Source organism: Agelaius phoeniceus, chromosome 3 (assembly GCF_051311805.1).
Source record: "Agelaius phoeniceus isolate bAgePho1 chromosome 3, bAgePho1.hap1, whole genome shotgun sequence".
NCBI lineage: Eukaryota > Metazoa > Chordata > Aves > Passeriformes > Icteridae > Agelaius > Agelaius phoeniceus.
The window spans coordinates 55,472,822-55,489,671 of NC_135267.1; the positions used below are offsets into that span (position 1 = coordinate 55,472,822).

At 37.1% G+C, this 16,850-nt stretch overlaps 1 protein-coding gene across 4 annotated transcripts in view; it reads right to left on the minus strand.

Moving 5' to 3' along the window:
* Positions 1-566: 566 nt before the first annotated feature.
* The window catches only part of ARHGAP18 (Rho GTPase activating protein 18), a 95,488-nt gene continuing 79,204 nt past the window's right edge, over positions 567-16,850 (minus strand). For all 4 annotated transcript variants that reach the window (XM_054629742.2, XM_077175292.1, XM_077175293.1 and 1 more), the window contains 6 exons: positions 14,752-14,834; positions 13,291-13,497; positions 12,357-12,503; positions 6,782-6,906; positions 5,488-5,549; positions 567-2,918 (listed from right to left, as the gene is read on the minus strand). In XM_054629742.2, the coding sequence (XP_054485717.2) occupies positions 2,827-2,918; positions 5,488-5,549; positions 6,782-6,906; positions 12,357-12,503; positions 13,291-13,497; positions 14,752-14,834 (716 nt within the window). In that variant the 3' untranslated portion in view covers positions 567-2,826. The remainder of the gene's footprint in view (positions 2,919-5,487; positions 5,550-6,781; positions 6,907-12,356; positions 12,504-13,290; positions 13,498-14,751; positions 14,835-16,850) is intronic.

Here is a 16,850-nt window from a genome sequence, read left to right on the forward strand (position 1 = left end):
TCCCCACTCCTTCCTCTCCCCAGTCCTGGCTGTTCTGCCTGTATAGGGTTGCACACAGCATTAATCTGTCAACAGGTGAAAAACCTCCTGCAGACGTGTTTCCCAAGTCACCAGTCAAACAAGGGTGGCCTACCAAATCACCCCAAATAAGCAACTAATGCAGCACTGTGTTTTTAATTATAAGAGATTCTTATCAGCTTACCTGAATGCATTTTGGGCTCCACACATGTGCCCTAATTTAATTACTTAATTATGAAGAATTAAGAGCTGGTACTCTCAATGAGGTCTGAGAAGTCTCCTGCTCTGCACGTACCCAGTAATTGTCACATTACAGATTTAGCAAAGATGTATTGCAATTGCAGCAAAGTTCTAAACTTCTAGCCTGTTACTTCTTTTTCCAGCAGGCATTTGTTTTGCAGGACTTTAACTTATCAATGTCTCTTGTCATACACAATACCACTAGGTCTCTACAAAGATGTAAAGTGTGAAATCACAAAATAATTATTGCTTAGTGTCATTGGGGTATGTTTTATGCACAAATATAAGAATTTGAAAGTCAGAAAATGTCAGAAAAAAACCATTTAATTAGAAAAGAACTTTTTTAAATTAAAAAAAGACAATGGCACTAAACCATAAGCAAAGTTATTTAAGAGATCATAACCACAGGTTGGTTGCAATTTTATACTGAAACTCCTGGAACAGCTGTTCCTATCATCTGCACTTTGCTCCTGATTAAAATAACACCTAGAGTTCCAGTAACAAGTAATCTTCTACAGAACTATAACGTATTACGAGAACACACATCACTTTTGTATTACATGTCAAAAAAACCCCTTTATATTTATTACACTAGGTTCATAAATGTTTACCTAAGTATTGTACTGCTTTGCTACTCTATTCCTTCCATTTGAAGAACAGGGAGTTTGCTCTACAGACAAAAGTAATTTGTCTTAAGAGGATTTGCCCATAGTGGCACAGTGCTATACCACGTGGGAATACCCAGCTAGATGGAACATCAAGCAGTACATTAGAACAATTTCTTCTTTTACTCATGCTGCTTTTCAGAACCAACCAGTGCAGTGCTTCTTCTTCATATGAAGACAGACTTTAAGAAACAATAAATATACATGGCCCCAAAATTGTTCATATACTGTGGATAACTAATCAGCAGATGTCTAATTTTCCTATGACCTTTCAGAGTTCTATTTCACTGCTTGTACATAAAAGGGAGAGTTCCAGTGGTTACTCTGTCAACACAGGGCCCACATCCAAAGCTCAGCAGAAAGGTCCTTTATTCCTTTAATCAGCTTAGATCACGTAAAAAAATGTAATTCAGTCCTTGATTGCAAGTAGAATACTCCCTATGAGGTCAATATAAATCTCTGTGTGCACTGAGAGAAAGCATTTCATCCCAAGGATACAATTTCACAGTAGTTACTTCAGGTAGTCAGCACGCAGGTGAAAGCACTTGAGCACAGCTGAGCTAGTTTACAAATAAATTGTGAAGTGGTACACAAGCTAGTGAGCCCAAAGTGTTGCTGTGGAACTGGGCCTCTGGAGCTCCAGGCCACAGTTCTTTGTGCTGCAACAAGCCTCCTCAGTCTACAATTCATTATCAGTGAATTCCATGGGGAGCTTTCAGTCCTTTCCTGAAAAGGGATGGACTTGCAATAGTTCTCTGTTGGAGCACTAATTTTTGAAGTGGTTTAGACAGCACCTATCAGCATCAGGGCAATCAGAACTTGATTTCTAACCTCGTCCAGGATAAACCAGATATATAGCCAATGGTAAGTAATACCCACAGCAGACCCTTACACTGGTTTGGAGTGAAAGGTTTAGTGGCTTGCTACCTATGAAATTGAGACTACAGTTTCCTTCTACAGTTATTTTGTTTTTCCTGAAAGGTTTTATTATGCTAGTAACTGAAAAGTTTTGGCAGTTCACAAAACTCAATCTATCAGAGGTCCAAAAAACCTGAAATTGGTGTATGTAACATGGCTGCAATCACTGCTGAAATACCTAAAAGGTTTTTCTAGTGCATGACAATATGCCAGAAAGGACAATGCCAAGAGTAGTGAGCTTTAAAAAGACTCACCTTGTCACATGATCCTTTGTTTTTTTTTTTCTTTCTTTTGTTTTGTAATAATCTCAAGAGCACAATCAACTGGAGTAAAAATAAAATTACTTAAAAGACCTAGCAAAAAAGCTGCATAGAAAGCATCTTCACAGTTGTTTTTAAATAGTTTTCATCAAACTTTAAATTAGGACTTCCAAAGACAAAATACATTGCATTGCAGTTTTTTCCAGTGAAATTCACACTTATTTGGGAAATTCATATGACTTGGTCAGGTATTTTTAATACTGTACCATTCAGAAGTGCTGATCAGGATTTGGTTCTCTATTGTACTAGCACTGAAAAGACCTATATGAACACAAAATGCTACACAAAGAGTTTGTAGGTCTCTAATACAAAGAGTTTAAACACCTGCTTGAAAAATAAATTCTTAAACAAGACCTACCAGATGGGAGGTAGCTTAGTGCCATTAAAATATTTAAGGTACTTATATATAAAATATATAAGGTACTTATGCTCGTTTCAAACATGAGTGAGAAAATTGTGCTATTTCCAAAATTTTGCTGCAAGTAAAACCGAAAGCTTACTTGTTATAACTGTTGGGTCACTATTGCCTTTTTTTTTTTTAAACTGGATAAAGTTCTATTAATATACACAATGGTTGAATGTTGAGAGGACACTCTCTCCCCTTTGAAACATTCAGCCGTACAACTAAAGTCCACAGGTTGGAGGTTTTGCCATTAGCTGTGATCTTAGCTCTGCTTAGGTTTTATAACCCACTCAGCATTTGGGTTGAGCTGGTAGAGGTCCTTCATGTAGGTATCATCATCAAGGCAGCGTTCTCCTAGAAACAGAAAAACCATGTGGTTACACCAGTACTAACAGAGAAATGAAACAACTTCCAAAGTTCCTGTTACTGTTTTACTCCATGACATTTTCAAAGTCTCTCTGTGGTGTTTAACAAAGGACAATGCACATAAAAGTTGGAGGTGCTCCTACCCTTCCTGTCTGCCTTGAGGAGGAAGGGGAGAAGAAGAAGAAAGGAGAGAAAGGGCTGCTCTACCTCTGTGACACATTCTAGGTCAGATTCCTCACACAGACCATGCAGATGGGAACTCCCCTCTGCAAGTAAAAGTGGAGCAATGTCCTGATCCTCTCATGATTATATCCAAAAACTACATTCACATGCATGGAAGTCCATTAAAATTTCAGGTTATTTTTCCCTTTCTAAATGCTAAGTTTGTGCAAGGTTTTTCGTTGCTAAGAAAGTGTTACTCCCTATCCTCCTCCTCTTAAATAAGCTGTTCTGTATAGCACTTGTAATAGTTGCTGTTCCTAGGAGGGGAAAGTAGTACACTGTTCTTGGTGCACTACAGGCAATTAATTTATGTCTAGTAGCAATGATGAAAATAGCATATGCTGATCCATCAAGATCTGCTCATTCTTCCCATTGCCCTACAGGCAAAGCATTATCACATGCATTTGCAGCTCTACATCACAGCTCCTCTTCTACTCTGCTATGCAATTATTTGGGGTGGATGGCTCGTGCCAGACAGATATTTCCAGTACTTGCACTCCTGAGACAGGAGGAAAACATAGGTAGAATGGTGCAGCTGAGTTTGTCTGCCAGGTCTTTGGCCTCCCTGCTCAAGCAGGCACAGTCTCCATCTGCTCTCTCTAGGATTTTAATCCAAACCTCTGTGACCAGTACTGCCCGTGTTGCTGAACTCGGTCTTCTCCTCTGCACAGTGCAGCATGTTCAGGCAGTGAGAGCATGGGGACAGCACTTTGCTATGTCCCTATCCATCCAGTCCTGGGCACAAATCTGTGGCAGAAGTCCCATTCAGTGCCCTGAAATCCTACAGTGTACTGACTACTAAAGAAATGTGTGCAGACTTCAGCAGCTGCAACTGCTAGAGGACAAGATCACAGTGTTGTGCTTGTTACAATTTTAAGTACAAGTGTAAGGACATGAGAGTGTCACAAGCCCCTTGAGTCTTGTTTTGGGCTCCCTCTACATGAGTCAGGCACACTGGGAAGAGAGAGAGATGGCAAAGGTCAGGACAGCTGGTTTACTTAAACCTGTACGGCAGGTTAAAGGCAGGGAGTTTCTCTTACTTCAACTGAGAGTATTAATAAGGACTAATAAGGACTGATTAAAGTTGGAATCCTCTGGAAGTAAACCATTCAGACAGAAAAAGCATCTAAGCTTTCTAACCTATGTCACAACAAAACAAAATAAATCTGCACTTTCTCTAAGAGAAATACAATTTCTGTCACAAATTTAAAGTAACAGTTGTTCCAGTTTCATTAGAATTCTGCTACAAAACCTTTTTTCCTGCAATGATTACACCTCTGTAGAATAAAAAAAGATATTCCTCTCCTTTAAAAAAGTCTTATGTCTGGGATTGCAACCTGCTTTAACAGGCATAGGAAATGTATGTAGATACTGGATTTGCAAGAGAACATATAATACATTCATCTGGCATCCAACTATCTTGGCAACTTACTTATCAGACTTAGTAAAAACACTAAAACATACCTGTTGCAGGAAACATAAGTAAGTGCCATTTTTAATTAAGTCTTTTGGTTTAGACAAACATGCAAAAAACATGATTTATAATAGTGATTAGAATAAAAGAAAAATGCTATAAGTAGCAATTTAGATACGGAATTGAAGCTTGCAAAGAAAAGAAGTACTGCATGTAATTTTATAATGCCAAATAAGTTTAACAGGTCACAGTTAAGGAAAAAAGTAAATGTAAATCCAATCTACTACTGCTTTCTAGTTCTCCTTTTGTTTTCCTGAACATATGAAAAATACTATGATTAGAAACTGATTTCTAATGCAAAAATACTCTTGCATTCATGGAAGAAAACTTTAGAACTGGGCTCAAAATTATCCTTGGCATTAACTTTGCTTATCTGCTATTTACTTTAATCAAAAGGATCTGGAATAAGCAGGGCAGGAAAGACTAGCTGTTGGAAAATTTTATCACATGGTCATCTTTCTGGTTGAGCATTTTCTTCCCCTCAAAAGAACACTCCCTCCAAAATGACACTCAAATGCAGAACATGAAGGAATGTAAGTTCACTTATAATGCCTCAATACAAAGAGATGAATAAGATGAACTCCAAGCACCTTTGTATCCAACCTTTCTGTGCTTATTCACTGTACCTACATATCAGGAACATCTGTTACAGCTGCCAACTTCCTCAGGGACAGATGGTAAGATACTACTGATATAATGATTACACCAACATCTCTGCTGCCTTCTCCACAAGGTTAACTGTCTGCCTTAGTGTCAGGGAGAACAAGGGACATGAATAAAAATGCAACACAGTGAAGCCCATGGACAATGTGCCAAGGAATCTTATTCTAGCAAAGTAAGTTGTTCAGAAGCCATTCTTACCAATATTTCCTCCTATTTCATAAAGAAAGACCTCTTCTTTCTTGAGTGTTTGGACATTTCCACTGTGGGGAACAGAACATAATGATGATATTACAAAGGTGCTTGTGGATCAGCCACCTAGACATGTCTGGGAGAAGTTAATGTTAATTAAAATCAGCACTGCACCCATCACAAATTCTTACTGACACAATCAGTGAACAAGAATACCCTTGCATGCTAGTGCAAATGAACAGTCCTGCAAGTGAACAGTACACTAGGAAAGGTAAAATAAGATAAATATGAAGAAACTGCAGGTTTTAGGAAAGAATTTCATTGTTATTAACAAGTAGCTTGATATTTACTCTCTGATTTTTCTTTTACTGCTGCTGCAAAAATAAGTATTTCCCTCAAATGTGCCATATATCAGAAAAAGCCTTATGGTTGGGTGGGAAAACCACTTTCTTGATGGATTTAATTGTGCTGCAATTAAAAGAGGTAAAAAACAGACAGTGGAAAAATAAAGTCCCTGTATTACAAAGGGATTCTATTATTCTCACTGCTTAATTGTAATAATATATGCTAAAGCCCAGCAAGAAAATAAGTTCCTAACAATGGTGTAAAACTCTAAAAACAGCATTTAGGAAAAAGCAGCTTCTAAATCTCAACTAGTGTACCATATTATTGCTTTAGATGAATAGCTAGATATGATGAACACATGCATTAATTTTATTTTTTTTCAAAAGATTCATTAAAATTTCTCCCTTTTTAAATGGATTTGAATGACTAAAATGTAGCTTTTGGTTTAAAATCATTTAATGTACATGAAATTTTCACATCATTATACTCCAGTAACTATTATGCTGTTATATAGAAATGCATGTCCTGGGGTGCCTTTATGATGCTTGTATTTTAAATAGATTTTTATATATAAATGTATTATATATTTACATAATAAATGCATTATTAAAAAAAAAACAAAAATCTTTCTTCTTTCCTCATTCCTCTGTTTTCTTGGAGTTCCCTTCTGACTTGTCCCCACAAAATTACCAAACTATTCCTGACCCATCAGATTAAACAGCAATTAATTTTTTACTAACATTTTTTTACTAACAGCATTTATGTATTCCTAAAGGTTTCCTGGGCTTTAATAACATTTAAAAGCATTAATTCCTCAAGCGTATATTTTGATGGCTAAATTCAGCCAAACAGTTCGTGAACTGACCTGGACTTTGAGTATTTTAAAACTTTTTTCTTGATATAATAAATGAAGAGACACTTCTCCCGACATGATAACAAAACAAAGACATGTTTATACCTTTTCTGGCTGAGAAACCTGGCTACTATATCACCGGCTTTCAGTTCTTCTGTCAGCTGTATTGCCATGGAAACTTTGGAAAGATGAGGCGCTTGCACCCGTATCACTCCCTGAGGAACATCAGTCTGCAAAGCAATAAGAGTGGTGGAACAAAGCTGCTAGCAGCTGGCTTTGATGAGCTTCTCAAAATACAGTATGGAATAAGTAAGTAAGTACAGTGCTCTGCACTTCACTATCTACTATACTTCTCTACAAACATACAATAACTATGCCGCAGTTCAGTAAATTACATCCAACCTTCAAAGCTCTTTTTAACAACAGGGAGAACTTCAGAACAAAGGAACAGCAGTGTTTAATTATTTTTCAAAGATGTTAAGAATAACAATAACAATTATGCTACATTAAGAACACACTTTGGTGTGATAAGAAGCATGTGACACTGATATGAAAAATTCTTGCTGCAGGCATGAAAATCAGGCAGTGCCCCCACACCAACCCTTTGCCAAAACTTCTAAACTTCTGGAAGAAACCTGATCAGTTCCATTTAATCTGAACTTCCTGCCCAAAAAAAAAAACAAAACAAAAAGACCCGAAAAAAAGAAAACACAAAGTACTCATGGATCAGTTTATTTTAAAGGATTCTTCTTTCCTTTTTGTAAACTTCATTTTTTAAAAACAGATATTCACTACTGCAGGTTTTTCTCCCTATTTCTTATTGTCCAGCATATGTTCAGCTAGGCAACCTGCCCTATATAATAGTCTTGAGTATATAATGGATTTGTATTTTATTTCAAACCACAAGTCCTTGATGATGAATATTAATCATATTATCTACAGAGAAGGAGGACAAAAGACAGCTTTTCTGTCCCACTTGCAGGTACATGACATTTGAAGTTACAAAAGATATAATTTATTTGTGAATAAGGTCCTAATTTCTGTTCCTGGAAATACTTCTATTCCTATTACATTATCATTTACCCAAACCTACTCCTTTTGATAGGAAAATAAACTAAGAGTCTCTGTACTCAAGGTTGATTATGGCAGTTCATTGTCTCCTTTCCCACCCCAATTTACACAACTGCAAGGCTGAACATATTTTCTTCCATAATCAATGAATAAATCCGGGCACCTGTGAATCTAAAATAGCTTCTCTGAAACCATCAGTGTTAAATGAGTACAGAACAAGTACAAACGTGAGCAGAATTGGAAGAATAGCTTCCTGAGAAAGCTGAAGGCTCATTACTATACAAATGATGAGTTATGGTAAGCAATTTTAACCAAACAATCCTTTTGTGTCCAGTTTTATTATTTGTCGATTTAAAAAGCCTAGACATCATAACTACTTCTGTCTAAAGCAGTAAAGAATCATCACACTGAGAATTTGCTATGTAGTAATTGTGGAATCAAAGACTTGTAAGATTGCAAGAGATCTCTATGAGATTTCTCCTAGATTAACTCTAAATTTGTCACATCTGTTCTTTAAGGCCTCCACCTACAGAAACAGTGTCTATAGCCATCTGCTAGGTAGTAAATCCTGCTAAAAATTTTTTTGCCTCTTTCCAAACTTCTGGGATTCTGGCAAAAAGAAATTACATTTTTAAGGATGAAATTATTGTTTATAGACCTATCTGGTCTTCCATCAAATTCAAATTGGTCAATTTAAACTAGCTTTCATTTTTGTATACTGTTCTTGATCTTGATCATTTTGTCTCAGTTGATTTTAATGGAGTGTCTCCAACTTTCAGCTGGATAACTTTTTTTTTCCTACACAGCAGGCACATGATAAATTATTTAAAAAGCAGTCTACTTTGAGTATATGAGAAAAAGAAGAAGAAATGTCCACAGAGCTCTAACATTATGGTCACAGATCAAACAGAATAATTACTTTGTTTATTCACAGAGAATCATTATTAGCTCAGCTAATTAATGCATTTTGCCACTTTCACCACCTGCATTTCCAGGAGAAATCATGCTCAGCTGCACAATATATTCATGCTGCCAAACTACAGAGAGAACAGAACCTGAGCATCCCGTAGCCCATACACTGTGCAAGTTAGTGGGAAAGAAAACGTGGCTTAAAACCTCTAAGAGCTGAATGACAGAACCTATTCTCTGAACAGCACAGTCCAAAATACCCAAGTGAGGGGCTGGCTCCATATCACAACATATTAAGCTATGAACCTATGAGAGGACTGACAAACACTGAAGAGTGGGTCACCAATGCTACTCAGTTTGCAAGTTCCCTCCCCTGCCTCACAGGTCCTCTCAGGTCAGTTTTAAAACACTGGAAACTCTGGCTGAAATAGGTACTTGCATTATTAAAAAAGCTGAAGACAGCACATCCTTACTTCATGGAAAATACATTGGCCTACAACATTTAGTCTGCAGCAGGCAGAGAAGTCACCTGTGAGGTACTAATCTTCTTCAAACCCTTCCTTTTCAGAGGGGCTTAGAATCTATATAACACAGAGAAGAGCAGCTACCTGGCTACAGGGTCTGGGGTAGGTCTCTTCCAGTTTCTTCTAATCCATTTTTCCTGACCCACTTAAATATTTTTCACTCTAGGTGCAGAGAGAAATGTGACTATGCAATATTTTCACTAATGAAGGAATATTATGCATACTTATTCAAGGTGCAAAGTATACCAAGCAGGTATGGAGCATGAACATTATGAAGAACAAAATTGATTTTCAAAAGGATCTTGCTACATGGAAGGCAAAGGCTGAAAGAAATGCAAAGCAGTTGTTCTCTTTGGGCTGCAAAATATTGCACCTAGTTTGGGACAAAAAACTAGAAAACCATACATGGAGAAATGATTTAGCAGGTAATAATTTTTTTAGTAAATGATCTGGCACTGCAATGAGTGGCATATTCAGCAGGAGTCAGAAAGGTTACTCTGTAAATTCAAACAGATCATGCAAACAGAAGGGCCATGGGACACAATGGGTTTTATAACCTGCAGCAGCTCAGCCCAGTGCATTGCATTGTGCTGCTCATATGATAGCTCCCTTTTTGGAACAACTGCACCATACAGAGGAATACAATGACAGATGGTAGAAATGTGGCTAAAGGCAGTAGGTAAATTTCCAGTCCTGAGGGCATCTTTCTTTGTCTGTCTAGAGCATTATTCAACCCAACACCAACACAAAGACTTAATCCCCAACACTGACTTGGGGCCATACGTATGCACAGGTATCCCAAAAAGCAATTAACCCTCACAAGCCCTCTAATATTAACCACTCTCAACACTCTACAGAGATCTCACCTGGAGTTTGCAGTAAATGCTTTTTAACCTCTGTCTCAAAAGGGAAAATGTGATTGATAGAGAGGCCTCATCAGAGCTAAGATGAAATTTTATGCAAATGAGCTGCTAATAAGAACGCAGATACGGAGTTATTTCTGGAGAATATGGAGGTGACTCAGGTTCTGTCCATCTATGTTTAATCATGTAGGGTGCCACAGCAAGTGTTAGAAAATAGAAATTTTTCCTCAGCTATTATTCAGCAGCACACAAGGTAATTAGGTATTGTGTTTAAAAAAAGACTGGATGTGGCAGTCAGTGCCATGGTTTAGCTAAGGTGCTCGGGCATGGGTTGGACTCAATGATCTTTAAGGTCTCTTCCAACCTAGTAATTCTGTGAATTCTCTGAAAGTTTCAAACAGGTTTCACTGGAGTGGGAAATTCACCACATGTCTGGGTATCTCGCTTACCACCTGATAGTTAAAATATAGTTCAAAAACTGCACAGGAAATTTACCTCATTTGTAAATTAAAGCAGTATGAATTGAAAACTAGGGAGAAGGAAAACCCAAACCAATAAATTTTCCTGAAAGAATGAGACGTTTGTAATTGAAAAATGTATAAATTGTCATTCACAATGAAGCCTTATCAATTTGTGAATATGATTTTAATACTAACATGTTCTCAAGCACCCCAAATTACTGAATGCTTGCAATAAGCATGAAGGATTTGTAAAAAATTGTACCATTTAATTTTGACAAAAATCTCCACAGAATTCTACGGCTTAAAGAAAATCATTGAATAGTAACTTTACATTTACATTTGAATAAGAATATTACAGGAGGCTTCAGTTCTATCTCCCCAGTGGATTAGAAAGGCATAATTTACTCTAAAAGACCTCAGCCCTAACTCCCCAGTGGATTAAAAAGACATATCTTTGCACTGAACTATAAAAAAATCTAATATCTGAACTTGAAACAGCATTTATTTTTTCAGTGTATTTTCTGTTATTTCAGTGTTGAACACAGGATGGCAGCATTAAGTGAATCACATCAACTCAAGTGAATTCAATTCAAAGAATTCTTTTTTTATTAGACCAGGAAAAGCAAATTCCAATGTTTAATTAGCTTTATTTTAAAATCATATGTAAGTCATTCTGTGTAAAGATTCCTGCATATAGACAGAAACGAAAGTAATGCAAAGTGATGCCTGGGGAATTAATTAATTTTGGACATTAAGATATGTGTCAAATACTGCATAAAAAATGAATAGGAACACTGAAATATAAGTCTCCAGCCGATTCTGGATATAGCATATTCATTTGCCACATTCTATTTGCTTCAGCTTAAAAGCTTAAAAAATGCCTTTATAAGAATATGACAACCCTTTTTTTGGTAACAGCCTGACATACACACACTTGGTAATGAAACCAGACTGCTCAGAGCAGACTGCATTTCTACCAGCGACCACAAGATGACTCTACCTCACCAGAATCTTCCCTGTGACTTCAACCCACAAGGGGCTACTTTCATACCACCCAAATGAGATTCTCACACCACCCAAACCTGATACGTTTTCATTATGGTATCAGAATACACGTATTTGGTATTACCTGTTTGTGTATTTAAACTAACTTTGGAATAATGTACTTCAAATGTCTTATAATTAAGGTGGTATATTGTATAGGCTAAAAAAGTTTCAAAAAATTGTAATTATAAAAATTATCAACAATTTCAACATGCACGAGATGTATTTTTAAAGTTTTGATATTAGTGGGAACAACCCAACTAAAATCTTTCTGAACTACAGGAAAAACTAACACTACAATTGCCACAGGATTTTTGTATTTTAAAGAGCGTGTGAAGAGTGTTATGTTGAAATTTATGCCTTGACATCACTGATGGGTATGGGAGAAACCAATTATCTAAAGGAGAGATACTGAACTGTGGGTTATATACACTAGGGTAGGCTGACAGTAGCCACTTGGACAATAGCTGCATAAGAAGCAGTTCATCAGCTTTTCACATTTGTTTCATCCTTTAGGGTTTCTTGGGCTGGGCAGGTTGTGCATGTTCTAGCTGAAGACTGGGACAAAGAGCTCAGTGCCTATCATTTTTCAGAACATAAATATTCTGAAAAATCTGTGAAAACAAAGAACCAGTACAATCCTGTAAACGTGTTGTGCCAGTAACCCACAAACTGTGAGATCTACACTGACTTGCTATCTATTTGAATTCTCGATTAAAAAAATGTATCTATCTCCTCTGCTCTATCTACTTTTTCACTAAAAATTACGATCCTATTAATAAAGCATTTCAGATGTATGTTTCCTTACATCATTAGGAGTCTTCTCCTGTTTCTCATGTTTTTCCCGGTCATATGCCATCTTTTTCAGAAGTTTCTTCATAGCTTTGTCCTTTCTCTCCTTCTTCTGGCTTTCAGTGTTTTGTTTTCTCACTTGGTTAACAATAAACTTTGGAATCTAGATAAATACAGAGTAAGCATGAATAACTACATAATTTTCTTACCAAAATTTTGTAAGTGGCCAGATTATCAGGTAGAACTCAAACCCAGTGTTTCTTTCCAGTAATAACTATAGATTCAAATAATATAAAACTGTGAAACAGTTTTAAAACCACTCCATTTGTGATAAAATATTTCATTCAGTAACTTCTCAGGGGAAGAGAGGTGGAATCATAGAGCATTTTTACTTTTGTCAGCCAAAAACATTCACTTAATGTGTAAAATGGCACTACTTACTTTTCTTCGCATGCAGCAATGGTCAAAATTGTTTCGAGTTGCTGATGGACAACACACCTCCAACTTGTCCAGTTTGTCCAAGCTAGAGCTTTGCTTAAGACCATGACACAACTTCATGCTTTATCAAAACATGTTTTCATGTTTCATAAAATATTAAGTTTGGCCCAAAAGGACAATGTGTTCAAACACTGTGTTTCCTGCTAATATCTCTTAGCCAAAAAGAACTGCCCACAGCAATATATACTGATAGACCAAATAGACACATTCCCCAAGGAGTTATTTTTGAGTTCACCTGTAGTACATACAATATTAAAACTGACCACCAGAGCTTAACATTAGATGTAATATTTTTGGTTTGCGCCCATAAGAGTTACCCATGACCAAGAACCCAGCTGGATCAGTCTGATCCTTTTCTAAATCGTGGATGTAACTTCACATGACTTGTCTATTCAGATACCCTGTTGTGAAATTTATCATTCTCCTCCCCCACCCCTAAAAACCACACTTACTGTCCAGAGAAGTTTTTGGTACTGAATCATAAAGCGCATGACATTTGCTGTCCCAGCTGCCATGACAAACTCGCTTTGTTCAATAGTCTTTGAGCCAAACCCATGAAATGTGAAAAGGTTTGGGGCCATCACCATCGCAACATTCTTCAACGTCATCTTATTTTTGTCTCGGTGATCAATTACCCTTTGCAGGAATTCAAGCAGTACCTGAAATAAGAGCAGAACTTTCAGCTCAACTCTGCATGTGAAAAGTGAAGCATGTGCAGAGTTCGAAATGAACGTATGAGTGAAACACGATGTTGCATATTTTTCTGAAAAAGCTTTAAATTCCTAAGAAAACCACATTAAAAGCAATCAATAATAGAAGTGTGAATATATTTATTCACAGAAAAGTAATGCAAGTTTTGTTTCCTTCAAGTAATGAAGTAAAACATTCTTGTTGTTTTTGTGGCTAGCATTTTCAAAAGCATTCATGTGACTTTGAGGCCCTGCAGAGTAAGATTTGTTTCAAAACCTTTGTTATGTAGGTGTATAAGCAGCATCCCACAGATGCTTGTGAAGACATTACTGTTGGCATTTGTTAAATTGAAAGTGAACACAATAGTGCCAGCTGTCATGGTTATGGAAACATGGAGTGGCTAATTCTGTAAGGTAAGCAATTCACAAGTAAAGCACTGCATTGTGAATGACAGGTAGCCAGTTAGAAACTGGCAATTTTCAATTAATTTGGTTCCAGATATTTGTAGCTCAACTCAGGAGCCTTCTTGACTGCCTCCACACAATAAATAAACTCACAAAGAAAGTCTTGTTTGAACAGTAAGACCTGGTAGGATTTTCTGCCTGTAATAGATGATGTTCTGCATCCTACACAAATCCTGCATTCATTCTTGATTTTAACAGCTTTAATGGTAAGCATATTCTCAAAAAAGCATTAATAGCTTTGCTACAAAAGGACAAGCACAAATTGAAAGAATCCATGTAATATGCTACAAATAGCAACAGGAAGTGTAAATTTCTAGTTTATTGAGAGTAGAAAAAAACAGCACAGAGAAAAGTGAAGAATAAAAGTGAAGAGCTAAACCCACTTCATAAAAGGAAACTCACATTCATTGTATTCTAACACTTTAATTTTTTGCACTGAAAATAATGACTGATGCAAAAAAAAAGGGAGCAAAACTTCTAAGAGAAAAGGTTGCTCACTGGGAGATTACTATTGCAATCCTGGAAAAAAGTCAGATCACAATCTTTAAAGTCATTTGGGAGGAGTTAGGGCCCTAAGTTGTTTGGGTTTTTTTTCCCAAAGTCATGTGAAATATGGGGGAATAAAAAGAGTCAGTAATTTCAGCATTAACTTTGAACTGAAAAAAAAATGAATGTTCAAAAGACAACGGCATTCATTACAGTGGATTCACAGAAATAGTCAAAACATTTATGCAGGAAAATACTATTAATAATTCTAACCTTCAGAGTGTCTCTGTTTGCTTCAGGTAGAAGGATAACCAAAAGATTCAAAGCTTGCAGTTGCTGTTTCCTCGTTGGGAGATCTGCCAATAAAGCACACAGAGCTCAGTATTTTGAAATAGTTATTTATACTCTTCAAAAAGCATGGTTTCTAAGTTCAAACTTCTTGCAAAATGCTGAATGCATACACATGGCTAATTATCATAGTATGACAAAGGACTGGCAGATCCTGGTTTTCCGATACTCATTTCCAAATGTTCTTTTAGGATTCAGTTGGTGTGACTCAGCAGTCTTTTGGCACTGTTTTCTAGATGCCTTGTGATTTCTTCTTTATTTTGCAATGCTACAAGAAAGGATAGCTAACGGTTCTTCCCTGCCTGAGCCTGTGCCCCAACACTGCAAAGGGTATATCCAACTCTGCTTTCACAGCTTCTCTGGTTGCCTTCCCAGTGGCACAATCTCCCAAGTTGTCCCAATCACCCACACAGAATGAACACCACGTGTAACTGAGGAAGGCAGGTCTCCAGCCACATAACCAACAGCAGCTGCAAGGCCAAACCAGCGGGGATGAAACCAAGAGGAGAGAAGCTTAACACGTATCTACAGCAGACAGTGTTGTACCAAAAGAGGCAATTAAAGAAAAACAACATTGCTTCTGTCTTTTACCAATTGCTCAGAGGTGCATCATTCACCCAAGCTGCACAATGAATGCATCCCTACACTCCTACAGCTCCTAGAAGAGCTCCTACGTTTTGGCAGTGTAGAAAGTCCCACATTTGTCACTTGTCATAAACTTCCTCCTGTCATGCTTTAGAGGACATGCTCTGGCAAGTCTTCTCAGGAGACTCCTAATGAATCAGGCCATACATAAAACAAGTGAAGAAGGGGATACCTGCAGAACATAGTTTTATCACATGATCTCAAAATTCAACAGGGTTGTTCTCATGCATCCTGCTGGGATTCCAACTGAATTGCTATTTCAAATACATTTTATCCAAATCAACTCAAGAGACACCACCAAACAAAAATACAAGTTCATTGATGAAATAAAAAAAACCCCACCTCGCTGACTACCTTCTACCATACCAAAAATTAAGGCTCTGAATAAATGATTGTATAATCATTTAAAACATTAAGTAGTGAGAGCAATGTTATCTACCTGCTTTAGAAAGACACATATTAGAAGTGAGGCATAAATTCAGTTTCAAAACACCATATATGTCACAATGTTCAAAAAGCAATGAGAATCAATCTTTTCCTAGGCAAGTAAGCAAAAATACAATTGCAAAACAATTAAAATTCATTACTTAAATGAAGAGTTTCTGTCTGCAACAATTGAATTTTAGTTGCTTACATTATTTAAATTAGCAAATTAAATTGTTCAAATTGTTCTTTAAGTATTTAATTCTAAACACACTACTTAGTCACAGTATCATGAAAAACACTGACTACTGTCACAAAGATGGTCCTTCTTCTCTACCACCTAATCTTACTGCATGTAACCAACAAGAAAAACTATTTAAACAATGGGAGTCCATGAAGTGCTGTGTCTCTTTTGAAGCAAATCTTTTGGTTCAATATAGAAAGTGGTTTGGATCCTGGCACCTGAGTACTTCTGGGTAAGTAAAACCACATAAGCCTTCAGACAGCTCAGGAGCACAAGCAGAAACCCTCCTGGCTCCAATCACTATCCAGTAAATGAAACAACCTTGCGGAGCTCTTTGCTGCCAGCACCATCTGAAAGTGTTCTGGTCAGTTTTAACTTGACAGTCAGTACTGCAAAATCAACAACACTGTGTAGCAGGCCAGAGCACCAACCCCCTACTCCAACCAACCTGACAGCATTGAAAGGCAGCTCAGACCTGGGAGACTAGACTAGAAGTCAAGAACTTTTAAGAATATTTGTCAGTTTGCCTGTCCATGTGAATTCTCTGATGCTGAGTTTAGCTTGGTTGGAGCATGGTGCTAATAATGCCAAGGTTGATGGTTTGATCCCCATGTGAACCATTCAAAAAGCTGGACTAGATAATCTTTGTGGATTCCTTCCAACCCAAAATATTCTGTGATTCTATAAAAGCCCCTCTTAGAAATGAGCCACT